General features: G+C 32.2%; 1 protein-coding gene across 1 annotated transcript; it reads left to right on the plus strand.

Annotated features, from left to right (window-relative positions):
• The first annotated feature begins 17,927 nt into the window (after positions 1–17,927).
• On the plus strand, positions 17,928–24,007 carry LOC137814811 (uncharacterized). The gene is made up of 2 exons (XM_068617726.1): positions 17,928–18,016; positions 22,909–24,007. The coding sequence occupies exons 1-2, from the start codon at positions 17,928–17,930 to the stop codon at positions 24,005–24,007; spliced, it is 1,188 nt and encodes a 395-aa protein (XP_068473827.1).
• The last annotated feature ends 20 nt before the right edge of the window (positions 24,008–24,027 follow it).

Raw genomic sequence — 24,027 nt, forward strand, 5'->3', positions numbered from 1 at the left:
ATTCAGACACAAAAACAAAAAAAATTTAAACAATTTCTATCAAGTTTCAAAATAAACAAATGCATTCTCTCATGCATAGTGTTCACTATTTCACTATACTTAAATTAAAAATTATGTCTGTTGTTGTCTTAGGAGACATAATAATTCATAATGTTTTTTCTAATTATGCTTAGAACAAGATAGGGATTCAAAAAATATAAATATCATTCTTAACTGAATTGATTTTTTTTTTTTTATAAATTGAGGAAGTGGATCTTATTGTTAAAATTAGAGGAAGTGTTTTTTTTCTAGTACTCATCTTAATATTTAGATTTAGTTATTTTCTGTTTTCAACATGATCTCTCCTATAAAAACAATATTGTTTATTGTACACTTGAGCACTTAATGTTGGAGACTTTTATGGAGTACTTTTATTCATCACGTCATAAGATACTAACTCCTTCATGTAGCCTTAATTTTGATTAGTTTAATTTCAATTAGATTATCTAAATTAAAAAAAAAATTGTCATATTTTAAAATATTTGTCCAACTAACCTGGTCTTTACATTAAATTATCATAATAACTTGGTCAACTTTGTAACATGTGATGAAGGGTGAGAAATAACTCATCAAATAGATGTCTATGATCTTAGCTGAAAAGTATTTATAAAGAATTAATTTAACCTAATAAATACGAGACACTAACATGTGTGACTCTTTTGGTTATGTGATGTGTAAATTGTTGTAAATTTAAATAAAAAAATAATCTAATAATTATTTTTAAATAATTAAGATGATTTTTATATTTAGGAGATTAAACTAAAAAATGAGTAGTAAAGGTATATATTTTATAAAGTTCTTAAGTAAATTGTTGTTACATAGGATTAAAAAATTTGTTTTGTTTTGTTTTAAAATTTAATTTCAATTTTGGTCTTTATCGCTACTTTGTATTGGTTAAATGATGAATTTTTCTATGAATAATATGTTAGCCCCTAGTATATGTATGTATTTTGTGTTTTTTTCCTGGTCTTCCATAAGTTTTACAAGTTCTTAGTGATTTTTATTCCTATAAATTTTTTATTATAAATTATTTCTAAACGGTCAATTATTTATTAAGTGATTAAGAGTAGCAAAGGTGAAAAATGTAATTTTAAAATATTATTTTGTCAAAAAAAAAAAATCAATATAGTGTAGATAATATTGTTTTCCTTGTATACATTATGTAACATTATATACTCTTTCTAAAAATTGAAGTGTTAATATATTTCATGGTATATGTCGCTAATGAATGTAATGAGAAAAATTGATAATTAATTGAAAATGTTCAGATTTATTAAATCACGAGTAATAAGTCAATCTATATAAAAGACATGAGACAAATTAAAATTTTAACACAATAAATATATAAGTCTTTTTTTATATATATATTACTTGTGTCACTCCCTTCTCCAGATATTCTCAATTTTATACTTAAATTTCTCATATCATTTAAACTTTTTACATTCAATTTCAAAATTCATAAAGGCTAAAGATTAATACATAGAGTTTATCTTTTCTAATTGTTTGGGCTTGGTAATCATAAGGTTGAAAGAAAAACAATCCTAACTATATTAAAGAGAAGCAATGCTATTTGCCTCATATTGATTACTTTTTTCTTCAAACAAAATAACCTTTTAAAAACATACACGTTAATTTTACTCAAATTGTAAAGGAAAGAAAATGTGAATAGGCACATATAGGTGGAGAATATTTAGAAAATACACATGTTATTCTTAGTTAATCCCTCACACAGTCAAAAGTTAAGTATTTAGAAAACAAAGAATGAGTTGCAGTTAGAGGGCAAGTGAAAAGGTGAGGGCAAGTGAAAAGGTGGAGTACTTAGTAGCATTAAGTAATAGGAATTCAACATGTAGTAATAGAAATCAAATTTTTAGAAACCAAAATAATTAGTTGTAATAGTAATTAAATTAGAGATCATTTTAAAAATTAAATAAAATTTTGGTTTTAAAATTAGTTTTTAGTATTGTTAAATAGTTTTTAAATTGATATCTAATTAACAACCAAAGTTTTAGAGACTAAATTTAAAAATGAAATAATTGGTAGTTAAAACCTTGATTGCTAATTAGATACCAATTTAAAAACTATTTAATAATAATAGAAACTAATTTAGAAATCAATTTTTTATTTAGTTTCTGATTTCTAATTTAGTTACTATTGCAACTAATTATTTTGATCTCTAAAAATTGGTTTCTATTTCATGATTTTCTTACGGTGATATATATTGATAGAGTAATGATACATTAACAACCAACATTTTTATACAACTCTATTATAATCTTTAATAATATTATTTTAATATTTTTTTATATCATTTAATTATAAATTTATTTTTTATTATTTATATTTGAAAAGAATCAGGTGGTTGCTTGGTTGCGTAGATGGGTGGGTCTAAGTTATTTCCAATTTCACACTGTGTCTTGCTTTTGTCCTTTGAATACCCCTGCCCACTCCAATACACTCCATACTTCCCTCCCCATTCAACCCTACGTACGGCTTTCCAACTTTTAATTTAATTACAATTATGAATTCTTTTCATCTCTTGCATTCTCAATTTTGGGTAACACAACATGCTTTCTACCAATTCCCCCTCTTCTTGTCCTTCCCTTGCTCCCTCTTTTTCATCAATCAAAACCCTATCATCATATGTCTATTTTTTTTTTCACCACTCTACTTTTCACACACCTAACTCAACATTATTATATTCTCCATTTACCCCCCCCTTTATGTGTGCAACGTTTTTCTTCTTTTTCTTCCATTGTTTTTGTACTTACATAGTGCCAAGTATTTTATTTGTGTAACTAATTTAGGGTTTAGGATGATCTAGTGGATCACTTTTAATAGACTTTTTTTCCTTTTAACTATTATATCTTTATTCATCTATGTAACTCAAAATCAAAATTTTACTTAAGAGGATGAAATATATTATCTTAGAGTTGTTAAAATGAAGTTATTTAATCATAAGATGATGAAAAAAACGTTTACATCATGTGCTTGGGATTCAGAAAAGAAAGTAAAAATAAGAAATAAGATACATGGAAAACAAATAAAGTTTCAAACAAAAATATACATAAGAAAAAAAAATAATGTTAAAGATTATGTCTTCGTATGGAGTTCTCGGACTCTTTTTTTCAAAAGTATCATCTACCTATATATAATTTTTTTAAGTAAGTAAAATAAATAAATAAATAAAAAAGAAAGAAAATGAAAACAATTAGTAGTATAAAGGAAGGGAAAATAAAAACTAAAATCAAAGGAAAGAGAAAGCAAATTTGTCTTTAGGGGTTGTCTTTAAGTTAACTCTTTTTAAACGTCACTAGCTATGCTTGACTCAAGAAAGAAGTTTGAGCTAGTACCTTAATGTCAAAACTCATCTTTTTCTACATGAATTCAAAAGCATCAAAAGTAATCTCTTCTTCATGTACCATTATCAATATTGATGAGGGCTTGTGTAACTGTCATGAAGGGTCCTCTCAATTTAAGGGCTGACAGGGAATTTAACATTTTCATATGTACTTTACATATGCAATTGGAGTTATAAAACAAAGATAAAGTGACATTTAACGAAAGAGTTAAAGTAAAAAAAATATAGTTAAATATGAACAAAATTTAAAACAATTATTAAATCCTTGGGAAAAAATTATCAACAATATAAATAAATATAAGCAGTTAAATAGTTATATGACATGAGTTTCTGACAACAACGTTATTAACTTGGCAAATGTACCAAATGGTGGCAAATAGTAAATAGACAAAAGTCCAATTATCGTATTAACAAAGATTTGCTACATACTTATTTAATCAAAGAGAATAAAATATAGGGGTTTGAATTTTGAAAAAAAAAACAACATTTTAAAGCATAAACCATAATAAAGATAAAAATACAAATTTAGGGTTTTGATATAATAAAAAAAATAATAATAAAAAATATTAAAATAACAATAGCGATAAAGTTAAAGATATAATGTATTAATGAGATGTCAGATATTGATTTCACAATCTAAAAAATTTATTTAAACTTGATTACTTAAAAGGAAGATTCAAATCCTATGGTGAAATTTTGTAGTCATTATTAAAGGATACGGATACCAGAGTTATTGAAGGATCCAAATATTAATTGAGTATCTTTTCGAATTATCAGTTGTTTCTCTTTACAGAGGAGAATAATTTGGTGTCTTTTCTAATTATCAGTTTGTTTTCCTTTATAAAAAGTGAATAACCTTTATATTTGTCTTTGTGTATTATGATTCTAGTATTTAATTATTGACTCTTTTCCTCTTTAGTTAAACGTAGAATGAGTGTACTACTTGTATATATTCAGACCATTTGTTTTGATTTCAATAACAAGAAAAGAGAGATATTCATTCTCATATCTTTTACCTTCCTTTTACTCTTTTGTTCTCTTTTGTTCATTTTTGTTATATTTCGTAATATGGTATCAGAGCTCTGATTAGAGCTCTGGTTGCTACATTTATCTATGGGTGAAGTTGTTGATCCCTCACAAGATCTTTGTTCATCTTACCCTATTAGTTCATCAGATAATTCATCCTTGAATAGAGTTTACTCTCTCATTACACAACAAGAGAGACAAGTTTTTGGTGATCAATCCAAGGCAATGATTGCTACTAGCAAAGGAGGTTATAATAACAATGCTACGACCTATGGCATAGGTGGTGGATATGGAAGAGGAAGCTATGGAGGAGGATATACTTCTAAAATTTGCAGTTATTATGGAAAGACAGGGCATACCATTGATACATGCTATAAAAAGCGTGGCTTTCCACCACATTTCAAATTTAAAAATCAGAACCATCATCAGAGTCAAGCAGCCTTTCACAATACAAATTTTAACAATAATGAGCAGAATCATGAAGGTTCAAAGTCAGAAGTGGGGTCTCAACAAATTGGTTTTACTCCTGAGCAATATCAAACATTGTTAGCTCTTTTACAACAGGTCAAATCCTGTGACAATGTTTCTAGTCAAGTCTCTGTTTTTCCTTCCAATATGACAACACAAACTGGTAATAACTTTATTTCTTCTTTTAGTTCTTAGATTATTGATAGTGGTGTTATTGATCACATTTGTTCATCCTTAACTTACTTCACTTGGTATCATCAAATTGATCCTATTTATGTCAAATTACCACATGGAAATCAAGTCATTGCCAATTATTCAGGAAGTGTTTTTCTTAATCAAAATCATGTCATAAACAATGTTTTGTATATTCCTTGCTTCACTTTTAATCTTCTTTCAGTAACAAAATTGATTGATAGACTATCTTGTGTTCTTACCTTTGATTCTAATGATTGTCACATTCAAGACAAAAAATCCTTGAAAATAATTGGTTCTGCTAAGATGCAAGATAGAATTTATATACTCAGGATCTCATCTTACCAGAAATTTCAAATTAAACCCCTTGAATCGACACACATCATCAATACTGTTAATGTCAGTGCTAGTGATCTAGAAACCCTTTGGCATTTTTCGATTAGGTCATATTTCAAATAAATGTATTGATGTTATCAAGAATAAATTTCGTTATGTTAAATATAACAAATCTTTTGTTTGTGATGTTTGTCATTTTGCAAAGCAAAAAAGACTTTCTTTTTCTATTAGTACATCTAAATCAAAAAATGTTTTGATTTGATTCATGTAGATATTTGGGGACCATACTCAATACCATCAATTAATGTTCATAAATACTTCTTGACCATAGTTGATGACTATTCGAGGTGCACATGGATTTTTCTTTTGAAACAAAAATTTGAAGTTGTTAAGATTTTGGAACATTTTGTTATTTTTGTTCAAACACAGTTTGAGACAACAATAAAAATAATAAGAAGTGATAATGGAATTGAGTTTGTCATGACTAATTTTTTTGTTAGTAAAGGAATAATATATCAAACATCATGTGTCAATACTCCACAACAAAATAATATAGTTGAAAGGAAACATGGTCATTTATTAGATGTAGCAAGAGCTCTTATGATACAATCTCATTTACCCAAAATTTATTGGTCATATTTTGTGATACATGTTGCGCATATTATAAACATGCTTCCCACACCTGTTTTAAACTATTCTTCTTCTCATGAAATGCTTTTCAAAACTGATGCAGATTTTAATGGATTAAAGGTGTTTGGTTCTTTATGTTATGCTAGCACTTTGTCAACAAATAGAAGAAAATTTGATCCAAGAGCATCAAAATGTGTTTTTATTGGTTTTCAAAGGGGGACAAAAGGATATATTTTGTTGAATATTCAATCAAGAGAAATTTTTGTGTCTAGGGATGTTGTCTTTTATGAACATGTTTTTCCATACCAAAGGGTCCAAGATACTAGCAATGAAACTAACAGTTATGACATTAATGATCAAATTTTGTTTGCTGAAGATCAATTTGTCTTAAGTCAGCCATCACAAGCCATTCTTGCACCTTGTGATAATACACCTTGTGATAATGTTAAAAATAGCAATGATAGTAATTGTGAGTCAGAAATTGAGGTTTCAGAACAAGATTGTTCCGATATAGATCAAAACCTCAATGAAAATCATGATATAGAACAAAGTTCTGAATAAGATCCATCTGTCCGGATGAGCACAAGAATAAAAAGACCACCTGAGTATTTAAAGGATTATCATTGTAATATTAATGTTTCCAGTACATCTTCAAGAGTTAAATATCCTTTGAATTTTGTTTTGTCTTATAGCAATTTATCACCTTCTTACAAATCTTTTGTTATGTCTCTTTCTTCACATGTTAAGCCAAACACTTATTCTGAAGCTATGAAACATGACTGTTGGAGAAAAGCTATACAATGTGAGATATCTGCTTTAGAGTCAAATCAAACTTGGGAGACTGCTCTTTTGCCTAAGAACAAAACTACCATAGGTTGCAAATGGGTATTCAAAATAAAATATAAGGCTGATGGGACAATTGAAAGGTATAAAGCAAGGTTAGTGGCAAAAGGATATACACAAACAAAAGGCATTGACTACCTTGATACTTTCTCTCCAGTAGCAAAGATGACCACCATAAGGTTGCTTCTTTCTTTAGCTTCTATTTATAATTGGGAATTGAAACAATTGGACATAAACAATGCTTTTTTACATGGAGATTTGAAAGAAGATGTATACATGGTTGCTCCTCCTGGATTGACTTCTATTCCACCAGGAAAAGTTTGTAAACTAAAAAAGGCTTTATATGGCCTTAAGCAAGCCAGCAGAGAATGGTTTGCCAAACTGTCATCATTTTTGCTTTCTATGGGATATACTCAATCTATGAATGATCATTCCTTGTTCATTAATTCTTCTGAATGATCTTTTACAACATTATTGGTATATGTGGATGATATAATATTGGAAGGAAATGATAAAGAAGAGATTGCTCGAATCAAACAAGTCTTGAATCAGACATTCAAGATTAAAGATCTTGGGAATTTAAGATATTTTCTTGGTATAGAAGTAACAAGAAGTAAGATAGGAATAATGGTAAATCAAAGGAAATATGCATTGGAATTATTAACAAATGCATGTCTTTTAGCTTGCAAACCTGCACCCACTCCTATTGATAATCATGAAAAATTCTCTTCTACTAGAAGTGTTCCTTTCACAGATATTCAAGCCTACAGAAGATTGATTGGAAGACTTATGTATCTCACTAATACCCGACCTGACATAACATTTTTTGTACAACAACTTTCTCAGTTTCTTGCTAAGCCTACAATTGCTCACTATAATGCAACGATTAGAATTCTCAAATATATCAAATGGGCTTCAAGTCTTGGTTTATTTTTCTCTTCCACTACCTCTGTTCATCTGAAAGCCTTTTGTGATAGTGACTGGGGCACCTATAGGTATTCAAGACAATCAGTGACTGGTTTTAGTGTGTATCTTGGGAATTCTATCATATCTTGGAAATCAAAGAAGCAAGGAACAATATCAAAGAGTTCTTGTGAAGCTGAATACAGGGCAATGGCCACTGTTACATGTGAAATGCAATGGCTAACTTATCTTCTTCAAGATTTCAAAGTTCTTTTTGAGTAACCATCTCTTTTATATTGTGACAATGACTCAACAAGATACATTGCAACAAATCCAGTGTTTCACGAGCGTACAAAACATATAGAAATAGATTGTCACGTGGTCTGGGAAAAATTAAAGAAGGGTCTCATCCATTTGCTTCCCATTTCCACCACAAAGCAACTGGATGATATTTATACCAAAGCTTTAAGTCCCCAATCTTTTAAGAATATTTGTTCCAAGCTGGGTCTCATCAATATTTCCTCCCCAACTTGTGGCGGGGTATTAAAGGATACGGATACCAGAGTTATAAAAGGATCCTAATATTAATTGAGTGTCTTTTCTAATTATCAGTTGTTTCTTTTTATAAAGGTGAATAACCTTTATTTTGTCTTTGTGTGTTATGATTCTAGTATTTAATTATTGATTCTTTTCCTCTTTAGTTAAACCTAGAATGAGTGTACTACTTGTATATATTCAGACCATTTGTTTTGAATTCAATAACAAGAAAAGAGAGATATTCATTCTCATATCTTTTACCTTCCTTTTACTCTTTTGTTCATCTTTCGTTCTCTTTTATTCATTTATGTTCTCTTTCGTTATAGTCATGTGTTGTACTAGATATTTTACCTAGATAATATAATTTACAAAAGGGTTTCCAAACAATAGTTAAAATTATGAAATTATGATTTTGTTGATTAAGTCAAACAAGCAACGACAAGAAAAAATAATTAACTAAATGATCAATTTTGTTGAGAAGGAGAAATTGAATTATATGAGTCATACAACTACATCAATCTCTAACAATATGGTGCTTAGTCACTCATGGGTTCACACTTACACTAACACTAAAAGAAAAAAAAAATACTAATATGTATATCATAGGGTAATACCCCGTGGTACAAGGTTGTATGTACAAGATTGTCTTTTATGTCTTGTCTTAGTCCTAAATTTATAACAAGGAAAATGGCTTTTTGACACCCATGCTCCACCCTATATCCCTATAAATATTAATATTTTAATTATTTTTAATTTTTTTAATTTTGAAAATTATTGTAATATTTTCCATTCTACTTATATTTTCATTAAGAAGATTTTTCTTTTTTCTAAAATTTTCTTTATTATAAATATTAATATTTTGTTGTGGGTGTAAGGTGGAGTAGGGTGTCAAAATATCATCACCCTTTATAACAATTGTAGTTGAGTTTTTTTTTTTCACAACCCCTTAAGAACGTCTTTTAGGTAAAGTATTGATAGCAACAACAATGACATAGTGTTCATGTGGTTCTAATGAATGTTGATTTGAAGTGTGAATGACACATGCTTATTGCTTAAACGCCCTCGAGACTTGGTTAAACAAAAGTCATTCACAACTTTCTGATGCAAGAATGTATTTCAACTTTTGGTACCATTTTTTATCCCTTTAGACCACAACTTATATTCACCAAATGTTGCAAGTTTCCATTAAAAGATTCCCAAAAATTTACACTTATAATTTGGTGTTCAAAATACAGACACTTAAGAAGTAAAAATTTATCTAGAACTCGTTGAGACCCTAAATGGTCTAACCCTGTAAATCTCACTAAACATTCTAGTACCAGTAGACCATGTATGAGTTTTAATGATAACAAACAATCTAAGTGTCTTATATGCTTATATGTTTTTTTGATACCATAAACCATCCAATGAGTATAACAAGTCTCACGATAGATGGTTTAATAGACCATATGAGTTCTTAGTTTGAATTTAACGTATAAAAAACATAACAATAAAATGTTTTCTCAATAAGAGTGCTCATTTGTTTTTGAGAGTTCTTAATGGGGGAGATTATGAAGGTATAACCAGGGTGGTTTATGTATTCGTCTATAACTAGAAGTGGTTGGTGTACTCGGTTTGTAATCAATTGATTGTTAATGGAACCTCTTAAGTAGTATGCTTAAGGGAGAACTAGACGTGGCGTGTTTGTTTAGGTGAACTAGTACAAAATCTCCTGTGTTGTTTTTTCTGATTGTTCACTAGTTTTGTCCAGTTCACTAGATGCTCTAGTCTAGTTGTCTATTATGAGAGTCTAGGCTCTATTCAAACCCCCACTAGTGCAAAAGGCTCATTTACGATAATACATTCACAACGCTTTTACGGCCAGATGTTGTCCTTCAAAACGCGATGGTATTTTTGAAATTAAATTACTTTAAAAAGGCAATTATGAGGTAAAGCCACCGTTTTACACCAAAGCGTTTAGTCTAAAACTGTAGATATGAGGTAAAGTTGCCATTTTACAACAAAGCGTTTCGTTTAAAACGACGACTTTACCTCATAGCCGTTGTTTTAGACGAAACACTTTGGTGTAAAATGGCGGCTTTACCTCATAGCTGTCATTTTAGAGTAATTTTATTACCCTAATTCATAGTGCGCTAGTTACGCTTTCATATTTCCTTGTCTTATGGCACTTCATTTTCCTCTTCTTTGGTCTCTGTGCTTCTTCTTCATCTCGAGCCATTGTCATCAAAATGTAAAGCTTACCAGAACATTCTCCCAGATCATGTTCTGATCGACCTCTGACACCTCATCCCATGAATTAATCAAAATGGAGAGCCTTTCACGAGAAACAACTCCAAGATAGCTCATAAACTCATCTACTTTACGACCAAAAGCCACTCCAATGTTAACGTCAATGTCAACACGTGTCTTATCACCAGCAGCACGTCTCAATGCGAGACGCTTCAATCTAGTAGGTCCTCTACTGCCTCATCCGAATCGAGGTCTGATTGGGGTCTGATCGTCATCCATGTCTCTGTTAAAAAAATTAGGTAACAAACATTAGTTAATCTGCATCGAATTAAAATCATATAAAAATAATACATAAAATTCTAAATGCTTATTTACGGGTTGCATGTGGGTTGAATGTTCATATGTAAATTCCTTCACTGTGGTCTTTACGGGTTGCATGTACATCACCAAGTACATCGTCATCTTTATTAATTATCATTGGTGTGAATGAACGGGGGTCACCATTTTCAATATCATCTATGGCCTCCCCTTGTTTTTTCCCGTGTAAAACGACATACCAATGTTCTGACGTAGGATCTTTCACGTAGAAAACTTGAGATGCTTGTTGAACCATTATAAATGGCTCATCTTGATACCCTATCTTTCGAAAGTCCACTAGTGTGAATCCTGATTCAACAATTTTAACCCCACTTTTATTGCCAACCCATTTACACTTGAAAACTGGAACGGAAAACTTAGTGTAGTCAACCTCCCATATCTCTTCTATAAACCCATAGTATGCCATTGATCCAAGTACTGGATTTGTATCTTTCGAAGTCGAAAACTACATTGACTCGGCTTCAAGAGTAACACTAGAATTTTGAATTTACTCTTTTCATCTATGGACTTCGTGTAAAATATACAATTATTCACTTCGTACGATGTACATGAGATGACATCAAACTTCAATCAAGCAGCCAACCAGGTCAAGGTCTCTGATGTCGTTGAATCCTTGAACACCTCGTCTTTAAACCAAGGCATGAAAGTTCTATTATGTTCCATCAAGACCCATTTCTCTACTTGTCTTGGGTTAGTTGCCTTCACAATGGATTTATGAGCTTCTATGTAAGGTATAACTTCATTTGTGTTATTCAATATGTACCAATGTTCTTGCAAGACTTCTGATCAAGATTTTCTTACAATATTCATGTTGAACCAAGTGGTGTTCAAGCTTTGAAGAATCCAAACCCTTTGAAGGATGTTGGAGCCTTGGCTGTGCTTGCTGTTGCTGAGCTGTTTTAGTTAGGATCTGGGGTAGTTTGAGTATTGTAATCCACTTCTTGATTGAATCCAAAGCATAGGCATTCTCAATCTTTTTGAAAGAAAAATGTTTTTCAAACTAAGTTAAAAACAACCGATTGTTTTGTCGAAACAACCGATTGTTTATACTTAGATGTTTTTAGAAAAGATTGAAAACTGTTTTTCAAATGGTTGAGTTGTTAAAACCAAAACAACCGATTGATTCGAGGAAACAACCGATTGTTTGTTTTGGTACCATAACAGAAAAACTGTTTTATCTTTGACTGAGCTTTAAATGATTTAACTGCTTACGCTCCAATCTTTAAATGCTTTGACCAATCATTAAATGCAATTAAAGAGTTTGTTAAGATTTGATAACAAACAACATCTTTGAATAAATTCAGAAAAAAAGATTTGAGTAATAAGATTTTGAATAGAGTTTTTGAGTTTTTCAAAGAGTTGAGATTGCTTAGAGCTTGTGATTGATCAAAGTGTGTGGAATAGGATTTTGGCTTGTATTTATTTCAGATTATCTTCTGTAACAAGTGTAATCCTTGTACTCTATTGAACAAGTTTCGTTTGTGTGTTTGCTGAGATTTGCTGTGTGTTCTTGAGGGGATCAAGATCAGCAATCTTAGTGTTGGTGTGTTGGCCAAGAGAAGTGTGTGTCTTGAAGGGATCAAGGTCACTTTCTTGGTTGTGGTGTAAGTGATCAAGGTGTGGTTGCTTAGTGGATTTCCTCAGTGGTTTCTGAGAAGACTGGATGTAGCTCTGGGTTTAGAGTGAACTAGTATAAACATCTGTGTGCAATCTCTCTATCCTTAATCTCTTTAAATTCAGTTTTGATATTTGTTTGCTGGTATAAACAACCGATTGTTTCTGTGAAACAACCGATTGTTTTTCTGGTACTGCTGTTTTTGCTTACTGTTTTGGTAAACTGGATTCCTTATCAATTGTTTCTTGAGAGAATTTCATTCTTGACTTAAAAGTTTGCGAAAACCCTCTTTAAACAATTCACCCCCCTCTAGTTTAAAGCCATCCATTCTAACAATTCACACCACGTAAACATTTACTTGTTGAACGCCTGTGGTGACATGAATTAGCTAGAAGACCTATTGGATTTGCTTTAGTCATGTACTCTGAACAAAATTCAATACTTTCTTCAGCTATGTACCTTTGAATCATTGAAGCCTCTGGACGATAATGATTTTTCACATAACCTTTCAAAATTTTCATATACCTCTCTTACCAGATGCACCGCTAGATGAACCATGATGTCAAAAAAAGATGGAGGAAAAAACATCTCCAATTCACACAAGATAACAACAATTTCATTTTGAAGTTCATCTTGTTTTGATGGATCAATGATTTTACAACATATGGAAGAGAAGAATGAGCACAAATGGGTTATGGTATGTCTAACATTTTTTGGTAAGATCCCACGGATAGCTACCGGCAACAACTGTTGCATCAAGATGTGGCAATCATGAGACTTCAACCCAATTAACTTCAAATCTTGCATTGACACTAGGCTCTTCACATTTGAGGAATGTCCCTGTGGCACTTTCACACCTTTTAGACATTGACAAAAACTAATTTTTTCATCTTTTGACATTGTGTAACAAGCTGGGGGCAAATATGTACGCTTACCCATTTCTATGGGTGCCAACTCACCGTGTATGTTCATCTCAATCAAATCTAAAAGAGCATTTAGACCATCATTCGTCTTCCCGTTAATGTTAAGAATTGTACCAATTAAGCTATCACACACATTCTTCTCAACATGCATTACATCTATACAATGTCTGACTTCTGACCTCGACCAGTATGGAAGATCAAAGAAGATTGATTTCTTCTTCCAAATGTTTGTCACAGATGACTTTTTTTTAACTTACTGAAGGTGTGGTCTATGTTATTTACCTTTTCGTAAACCTCAACACTGGTTAATGGATTTGGTGGACCATTAGCCTCTTGGTGTCCATTAAAGGTTTTTTTCAACCTCCGGTAAGGATGATGATATCAAAGAAACCTCCAATGCAGAAGATATACTGTCTTCCTTCCATGTTTCAATTGTTGAGAAGTAGTGTCTTCTTCGCATATTGGACATGCTTTATGACCCTTAACACTATAACCTGATAAGTTACCATATGCCGGAAAGTCATTGATGGTGCAAAATAACATGGCATGAAGCTTGAAAGTTTCATTAGCAAATCCGTAAAATACTTCAACACCTTAGTCCCATATTAACTTCAAATCTTCAATTAGAGGACTTAGATAAACATCAATATCATTCCCTGGCTGTTTCAGAACGGATATCATCATAGACAACATCATGTATTTTCGCTTCATGCACAATCCAGGAGGTAAGTTGTAAATAACTAGTAAAACAGACCATGAACTGTGATTTGTACTCATATTACCAAACAGATTCATTCCGTCTGTAGCTAAACCAAGTCAGATATTTCTTGATTCTTTACCAAATTCTGAAAACTCATCATCAAATTTCTTCCACTAAATAGAATCAGCTGGATGTCGTTACATGCCATCACATTTCCTCTCATCTACATGCCATCTAAGATTCTTAGCATCGTTTGGGTTTGCAAACAAACGCTTCATCCTTGGAATGATAGGAAAATACCACATAACCTTCATTGGGGGTCCATGCTTTTCTATATCTTCAATAGTATCATCATCTTTTTGTTTCAACTTATAACGTGATAACCCACACCTCTGACAACTTTTCAACAATTCAAAATCTTTCCGGTATAATATTCAATCATTAGGACATGCATGTATCTTTTTATACTCCATACCCATTGTACAAAGAATCTTTTTGGCCTTATAATTACGATTAGGTAGAGTATTTCCCTCTAGAAACATATCCTTCAACAACTGAAGCAATTATGTGAAGCTTTTATCAGTCCATCCATTTATTGCCTTCAAATTCATCAATCTTAACATCGCCGACAACCGTGTGAAGTTAGTTGATCCAGGATACGATGGAGTCTCTGCATCGCTTGACATACTTCCATATCCATGCGCTTTTGCAAAAGACTCAGCTCCTACATCACGAATCATGTCCTCCAATCGATCATTATCTACATCATCGTGTACTGCTTCATCCATGGTGGACCCCATGTATTCTTCAGTTACGGAAACACGTGGTAAATTTAATAATTCACCATGCCATGTCCAAGTTGTATAAGATCGAAGAAACCCATCACATAGCAGGTGCTCCCTCATTATATTAACATCCAGTATCCTTCCAAACAATTAATGCACAAACACCTGATCTTTGTTCCATCATGACCACTATTAATCACGTTACATTGTGCAAATTGTATAACGTCTTCTACTCCTCTTTCGTACTCCTCACTTATACGAACAAAATTCATCCAATTTCGATCTATTATATATTTTGGAATGGTTAGGATTTTTATATCAGTGTTTTATCTTACGCGTTTGCCGAGGGTCGAACACCCTCGGACTCAATACCAGAACGTATTATTGCCAAAGATAACATATAAAGTAACAACTAACTACTAAATAATATAAATTTTAATATAAATTACATAATACATAAAAAAGAACAAATTCAAAATATAATAAGTACTAATACTAAATAATATAAATTTAAAAAAATAAAAATTATAATACATAAAAAACATACAATTTCAAAATATAATCAATACTAAATAATATAAAATTTAAAATATACAAATTATAATACATAAAAAAAATTAAAAAAATTTAAAACAGCACACCAACCTTGTGCGTGAACCAACGTTGGAGGTGAAGAGTGGTAGGGGAGCGCGAGCAACAGCGGCGATAGCAGAAGCGGTGGCGGAGCAACCAATGGAATAGTACCTTCGACCACCAACGCAAGGAAACGAAAGCGATTCAAAAACAAACATTTGTGAAGATTGGGAGGAAGAAAGCGATTCAAAAACTTATAATGAAGACTACGAAAGAGATGAACTTCTTACGCCAGCGCAAACGAGAGGCAAACGAAAAGGTGAACAGTGAAAACGAGAGGCAAGAACAGAAAGAAACTACAAAAGTTGTGAGGCGCGTAAAAAAATTTAGGGTAAAAAGGATTTACAAATGTGGCTAAACGTAAAAACCGCATTTGTAAATCAAGCGATTTCATTTACAAATGCGGCTGTTTGTATAACCGCATTTGTAAATCAAAGCGCTTGATTACAAATGCGGTTTTACAGATAGCCGCATTTGTAAATCAAATTAATTTAAAAAATGCCACTGTGTTTTTTACGAATGCGTTTAAGCGCAAAGCCGCACTAAATAAAGAACGCTCTTTTCTTCATTTTGCACTAGTGATTTTGCTAGGTGTTAGCGGTGCTGTGATGAGTGCAATTGCAGTTGGACTTGGGTTTTACATCTATTATGATCTTCAAAAGAAGAAGAATTATCTCCATGCAGTAACATCATCTGTACTACGTAATTCTAAAGGAATCCCACATAGTTCTTCTTTAGAAGACTCAAAGAACTTCTTTAGTGAACTTGAAGTCCACTTCTTCACCTATAGTGAACTTGAAGATGCCACAAACTTCTTTGATCCTGACAGAGAACTAGGAGACGTAGGATTTGGAAAAGTCGAAGGATTTGGAAAAGTGTATTTTAGTAAAACGTGATTGTTTGTCTAATTATAGAAAATGGGTGTGAGTTACACTTAAAGAAATGTAGATATTTTAAATGTTAGCAATATATATTTAAAACCTTCTATTACTTTCTTTCAAGCACTATTATCATTATTAAATGAAAATTTAAAATCTCTACATTTTAATAAATATTATCTAAATAATAGTATAAGTATTACATTTCCCTCCTTATTATAATGATATTAAAAGATTTATTTAACGTGGTTTATTTAACAACATGGCTTATAGAGAAAAATCGTTAGACTATTTCGGTTTACCATTTTTACTATTTGTCATCTACTTTTTTATATATGCACCTCCTATAAGTAATGGGGTTCTCAAACCGTTGGAAATAGCGGAGATTTTCAAACCGCTGGGAATAGCAAGGGTTTTCAAACCACCGAAAATAATGGAGGTTTCAAAACTGTTAGAAAGTGATTATTTTTCAAGGGTTCGTAGAAATCGTCGGTAATCTATTAGCAATGTTGGATCTTTCAGGAGAAAACATAAACTGTGGGTAACACACTTAACGGGGGTTAAAACTGCCGATAATGCAAAATATAATTCCGTTAATTTTCTTTTTTTTAGTGTATATTGGATTTTTGTTTAACTAATTTGAAAAGATGAATTTTTTAATGAAAATAATAGAAATTATAAATAATTGAACTGTTTTTACAAATATTACAATACTAAAAAAAGTGGTCTTTTTTTAACATTTCTTTAAAATTTAAATGTTTAAAAATATATATTTTAGTTTTTTTTATCATTTATTTTAATTTTCGTGTTTTAAATATATATATATATATATATATATATATATATATATATATATATATATATATATATATATATATAAATGGAAAAAAATTAGACCGAGTACATTTTTTCTTAAAAAAAGAAATAAAATAAAAAACTGCAGAAAATCAGACAAAACCAATAAAAAAAAACCCTCACTCACTCACATAAATCACACACTCTCTGCACACACTTTCTCACATTTCCTCACCACACATTCCTCCCCACACTCACAAAAAATACAGAGCTACTCATAAGAACAATACGACACATGCTGCTTACGCTACTCTCTCACCCATTCTCTCATTCACCTACAGCACACCCACCACCCTCACTCCACTCCACACACACCTCTCCACTCACTCTCTTCATTCTTCACACACATAAATATCACACCACACTCCTTTGCTCGCAGATCTCATTGCACACATTCTCTCACTCACGCCACCCACACACTCAAATAATAAGAGGAGGCTGAAGCGATTGTGAAGAAGAGGGACTGCTAGCAACAGATGATGACGAGATGAACGAGCCTGCGAAGGCCTTCCACATGCATGGCGTTGGCGGTGGTGATAGCGACGGTACTGGAGTCTTCCAGGGTGCTGTTAATGGGAACGTGACTAACAAACACGATGCAGAAAGGGATTGTATTGGACAACGCCCGGCTCTTCGTTGTAATGGCAGCAGCAGGAGCAGCTTCACTTAGATGTTATCAGTTCTGGTAAGTGTAACCAAGCTGCAGTAAATAACAGTCTAACGCAACCATTCTGGAGAAGTTGCTGGAAAAGTGGAGTAGTTTTGTCTTTTTTTTATTAAAATAGAATTCTTTTCGAAAAAATTATGTCGAGGTAACGATTTCTTAAGTGTCAAGGTGAAGTCGTATAAAATTATGTTAAGACAATACGATTTTTTAGTCAAGATAAGTCGTATTAATGTATATTTTTCTTTGTGTATTAAGCTATATATCCTGCATGCGGCACTTGTTTTTGTGTAGCTTTTCTTTTACTTTGTCTTATTATCTGTGTATACAAGGGTTGCAGGGTACTTTTTTTCTTTTGCTTTGCATGAAGGATGTGTGGTTAGGCCAGGCCACCATCCTTACGGTTTCCTTCTTTCTTTCTCTGCCCATTACGCTTTTTGTATGAGCATGTGAGCAAAGCTACAATCTAACTTTATTTTTCTGTTTCCTTTTCTTTGCCCATTTCCGTGCCAACCATGTGAATGTGGGGGCTTTTTCTTCTTTCTTTTCCTATCATCATGCATGCAACTTTCTTTTGTGTTTTTCTCATATAGAAGCAACCAGCCTCTTGATTCATGTAAGATAGTACACGCGGGGCCTTCAATGAACTAAACTACCTAAATGGTGTAATTTTAAATTTTTATTATTGATTTGGACAAAAATATTTTTTTTACAAAATTGGGTTAAGTTGTTTTGCATGAACACAATTTTAAGTGAGAACTTGGAGATGAGGAAAGAATTTGTTGATGAAGAGAAAGTTGTGGCCATAGTACACGCTTTTCTGAAATTATTTTTTTTGAAATCATGTGTCATGTGCACAAGTTTGTTAATTTATGTTAATTAACTGAATTTGTGTGTGGGTGACACAATTTTAATGAAGAATAATAGAGCTGAAGTTGTTTCACCCATGCATAAGTTTATTTTTGTTATTTTTTTATGTTTTTAAAAAAAGAAAAGAATTAGGTTAAGTTTTTTTTTTTAAAAAAAAACCAATATTTTCATTTAAGTTATTGGTTTATAGAGTTTATGGTGGAATAATTTGATGACATGAAGCGGTTAGGTTTTTTGAAATATATATTATTTGTGAAGTTTATTATTTATGTAATTATGTTGTATTTTTTATTGTTTGAATTGAAGAAATTTGTATATATAAATTTATTGAAACAAGAATAATGAAAAAACAAAAATAACGACATTCACACAAATAGTGAGATTGTTTTTTATTACATAAATGAAAAAGGACTATGGGAAGAGGTGTCACATGGTGGTCTCCTTCTCTGCTTTTGTGGTCGTCATGGAGGCACAAATTCGATTTGTTATGGACTATCGTTAGTAGGTTCCGATTGGTTTTGGTCAGGTGGTGGATTATCAAACCCTTGTGAGGCATGGAAGGATGATAACAATGTGATGGTGAAAGTGAACGGTATGTTGATGGAGGTGTCATGGTGGAAGTAACAAATATGTTGGACATCGCATAAAACATGTTTTCGTGTGATGCAAATGTATGGAAACTAGGTGGAAATTGTTGGTGTGAAGGGTGGGAAAACATACTTTGTTGATATTCTTAGTACCAAAACATATGGGTTGGTTGACGAAATGGTTGGTGAGCATTAGAAGAAGGCCCAATATGATAGTTATGTCGTGGAAATGAATATGGTTGTTGAGCATTAGAAGAAGGCCCAACATGATAGATGTGCGAGGGCTCTGAATATGGTTGTTGAGGTGGTTGCGGTGTGTCGTACTGTTGAAGAAAATGTGTTAGTTTTTGTTAAGAAAAAGTATAATAATGCAGAAGGGTTTTTAAAAAAACTTACAACATCGTCGTATTCTTCTTCTGGCAGAGAAATGTATCAGATAGTGTATCTGATATACCATTGCATGCATGGGGTACTATCACGCAAGTGACTGTTTCCACTGAAATCAGTTCCTTGAATAACACGGTTATGACGATCGCTCCACATTGTTATCCAAGATGCATGATATTGTGACCAATATCTATAAGTTCTTCCCCTCATGTCCTTCTTGTGCAGTTTATCGAGGTTTAGAGGCTTAGTTGAATACTTTGCCAGAAACCAAATTGGTGCATAACTTGATCAACTTGATGTATTTCAACCGTGGCAAAACAAATGAGAGGAACAACAGCGTGACTCACTGGAGATATTTCAACGGTTATCATACGACTCAACTCATTGTGGTAATAAGGAGTCCATAAGAACTGTTAACAAAATTGTGGTTAGCACATGTGCAAAAGTGATCTATTGTGGAAAATTGAAAAAGAATAAAGAGTAGTTGAAGTTGTGAACCTATCTTGGCTTTAGGTCATCCATTTTTTTGTGTAATTGAAAAAGAATAAGGAGTAGTTGGATTCACTTTAAAAAAAAATTATCATTAGAACTATGAGATCCTTGATTTTTCTTTGTGAATGAAAATACCTAAGAGCAATGTCAACCCTTGCCACACCCAAATAAAAAATTCAAATATATTTTCTCTATTTTTTACATGCATTTTTGTTTCTTTTTTTGGGGGAAAATAAACATTTTTAAAAACCAAATTTGTTTTGCACATTTAATTAAAAGTACAATCTTAGGACGAACGTTGTAGGGTGCTATCACATTCCCTACATGTAACTGACTCTCGAACCCTAAATCCGATTTCATAGACCATTTCTTTTAAAGGTTTTTTTTAGCTTTCCTTGATAAACTTTAGTGGCGACGCCTTTGTTTTTCCAAAGTTTTTTTCATTGTCCCGTCCTGACCCTTATTGTGACAATTAAGCCCAAAAGTGTTTTATTATAAGGTTATAATTTCTCATCGTTCAAGCCATTTATTTTAAAGCATGATTTTTTTTAACAACACCATTTTGATGTGGTGTCTTGTGAGTAAAAATGTTATGCTTAATACCATAGATTTTGCAAAGCTCTCGAAAGTTTTGATTTTCAAATTGTCCATCATGATCACTTCAGACAATGACAATTGATAATCCCTTTTCACATTTGATGTTTTTCATGAATTTAGAAAAGACTTTGAAAGCCTAGTACTAAAGTGTATCAGCTAATAGATTTTTCTAAAGATTTTGCTTTTGATTCAAGAAAGCTATTTGCACTTTTTAACTTGTGACCAATAACAAAAAGCCTATTTTTCTCCTCATGTGTTTTATGAAATGCAAGTAACAGTGATCATAACTTTCAAAGTCAGTAGAAAAAACACTTACTGAATCACTGTTCGATCCTTCATTACTGGCCATGAAATAAAGATTGGCCATTTTACTCTCTGCAGAGGTATCACTGGATGAAGACATGTCATTGTCTTCTCATGATATATATGCTCTCTTGCCTTTGTCCTTGTCTGTTTTTCTGTTCAGTGATTTCTCCTTGTTTTGATTGCTTGGGATTGGCCTTTTCACTCTCAACAAAGGTATCACTGGATAAAGACATGTCATTGTCTTCCCATGATATATATATGTTGAAGAAGAGCTTTGATGACTCCAAATCTCCCTGGATTGCTTGAAGGTTGATTGTAGCTTAGTTGGGTGTGTTCTGGGGTAGTTTGAATTTGTTAACTCACTCTTCGTTTGAATCCAAAGTTTGTTTAATTCAAATCTTTTTGAAAAGAGTGTTTTGTGAAGAAGTAAAAAAACAACCAGCTGTTTTATCGTTTCAATCAGTTGTTTCGTACTTAAGGTTTTTGAAACTTGGCAGATTTGAATTTGGTTGACTTTGCTGTCAAACCAATTTAATCAGTTATTTCGACAAAACAACCGATTGTATTTTTAACTGTCTTAACATAATTCTATTAAGTTTGTTAAATCTTCTTTAAATGATTTAAAACTGATTTGGCTTTTATAATAAGTGTTTTCAACTGCTAATTGGAGTATAAATGTTTTGTTATACGCTCCTAGAATTAAGGTTACAAGATTAGTTTTTGAAATCAAGTTTTCTCCAAGATTGCTTAAGTCTTTGGATATTTTCTCTAAGAGTGAAGTAGGACTTGCTGTGTACTTTGATTTAATTTGTACCAGGTATGATCAATCCTATTTCTTCTTGATTTGTAATTCTGTAAGTACTGGTGTTCACAGAGTTAGAGGGTGTTTTGATCTGTGGTGTGTTTATGGTGTGCCAAAGGAAGTGTGTGTTCTTGAGGGGATCAAGATCACTTCTTTGGTGGTTGTGTGTTTGTAATCTGGTTTTCGATTACTTAGTAGATACCTAGAGGTTTCTGAGAACTGGATGTAGCTCTTGGTATAAGAGTGAACCATTATAAAATTGCTTGTATGATTCTTTCTCTCCCTTAACTCTTGTATATGTATTTTTAGTTGTTTTTACACTCTGCTGATAAAACAACCGGTTGAATCGTAGAAACAATCGGTTGATTTTCTGGAACTCAACTAAAACTATTTTTTATCTTGTGTTCTTTGATTCCTTTGGCTGTGATTCTTCTTTGATTTTCTTCATACCTTCAAAACTTTCGAAAAACGTTTGAAAACAATTCACCCCTCCTCTTGTTTAAGGCCCTCAATTTCAACAATTGGCATCAAGAGTTAGGTTCTTGAAAGATATTCAAGTTGATCAAAAGTTTTGAACTGATGGCTGGTAAACTTCTTTTTGGGGAAGGTGCTTCTATAAATAGACCACCACTATTTTGTGGTGTGAACTACCAATTTTGGAAGGTACGAATGAAAATCTTTGTTGAATCTATTGACAAAGGTATTTGGAATGCAATTAAAAATGGACCTTTTATTCCCATGGTTGAAGATGAAAAAGTTATTTCTGAAAAACCTTGGTCCTAATGAACTGAGCAAGAAAGTAAGAAAGCTCAATATGATTGCATTGCTAAGAACATTATCACATCTGCTTTAAGTTCTTATGAGTTTTTCAGGGTATCTCAATGTGAGTCTACAAAGGAAATGTGGGACACTCTTGAGGTGACTCATGAATGGACAAATGATGTGAAAAGGGCAAGAAAGCATACTCTCATACAAGAGTATGAGATGTTTAGAATGCAGAAGGGTGAACCCATTGTTGAAGTGCCAAAACGGTTTACCCACATAGTAAATCTTCTTATGAGTCTTGGGAAAACTTTTGATAAAGAGGAACTCAACATCAAAGTTCTCAAGTGTCTTGATAGGTCATGGCAACCCAAAGTCGCTGTCATATTTGAATCAAAGGATGTCACCTCCATGACCATTGCCTCATTGTTTGGAAAGCTAAGAGAGCACAAATTGGAGATGGATAGGTTGAATCTTCAAGAAAATGAGGATAAAAGGGTGAAGAAAATTACATTGAAGGCTATTGGGAACAAAAATTGTAAAGACTCAAGTGATGAAAGTGAAGAGGAAACATTTAGCTTTTTGTCCAAGAAATTCAGCAAGATCCTCAAGAAGAGAAATAACAAAAATCACCTATCCAACATGTATGACAACAAGAAACCTATCAATTTTAATTCTAACCAATATACTTGCTTTGGATGTGGTGAAAAAGATCATATTAAAATTGAATGTCCTAACAAAGAGAGGAAAGACTTCAAGAAGCATGATAAGAAAGGAAAATCAAGAAGAGTTTACAATGATAACTCCTCAAGCTCCTTTTCAAGTGAAGAAGAAGAAGAAGCAAATTTATGTTTAAGGACAAGGCAAGAAAGTGATGCAAGCAGTGCAAGTTCCAGCTCTTCTATTGATAGTGAAAATTATAGTCAACTTCTCAATGCTCTTAAGGAAACACATGAAGAAGCTAACAAACTGACTCTTTCAAACAATAGGTTAAAAGGGTTGAATAATTGGCTGGAAAAGAGAGTCAAAGTCTTGGAAGAAGAATTGGAAATCTTGAAAACTGATTTTGAAAATCTGAAACAGTCTTACAAAAGATCTTCTTGCAAGAATGACTCAAATGTTTGTGAAAATTGTGAATCTCTTGAAAAGAAGATTCACTATCTTGTGAAAACTGTGGACAAGCTTTCTAAAGGAAAATCAAAATTTTGAAACTATCCTAGCATCTCAAA

The sequence above is a fragment of the Phaseolus vulgaris genome, chromosome 10, assembly GCF_000499845.2.
Source record: "Phaseolus vulgaris cultivar G19833 chromosome 10, P. vulgaris v2.0, whole genome shotgun sequence".
Classification (NCBI taxonomy): domain Eukaryota; kingdom Viridiplantae; phylum Streptophyta; class Magnoliopsida; order Fabales; family Fabaceae; genus Phaseolus; species Phaseolus vulgaris.

Bases quoted from the DNA above. Each gene is read 5' to 3' on its own strand.
- LOC137814811 (XM_068617726.1), top strand. From the start codon at position 17,928: ATGCAGAAAGGGATTGTATTGGACAACGCCCGGCTCTTCGTTGTAATG. The intron at 18,017-22,908 runs GTAAGTGTAACC...TGAGTTTTTCAG, and splicing joins CTTAGATGTTATCAGTTCTG to GGTATCTCAATGTGAGTCTA.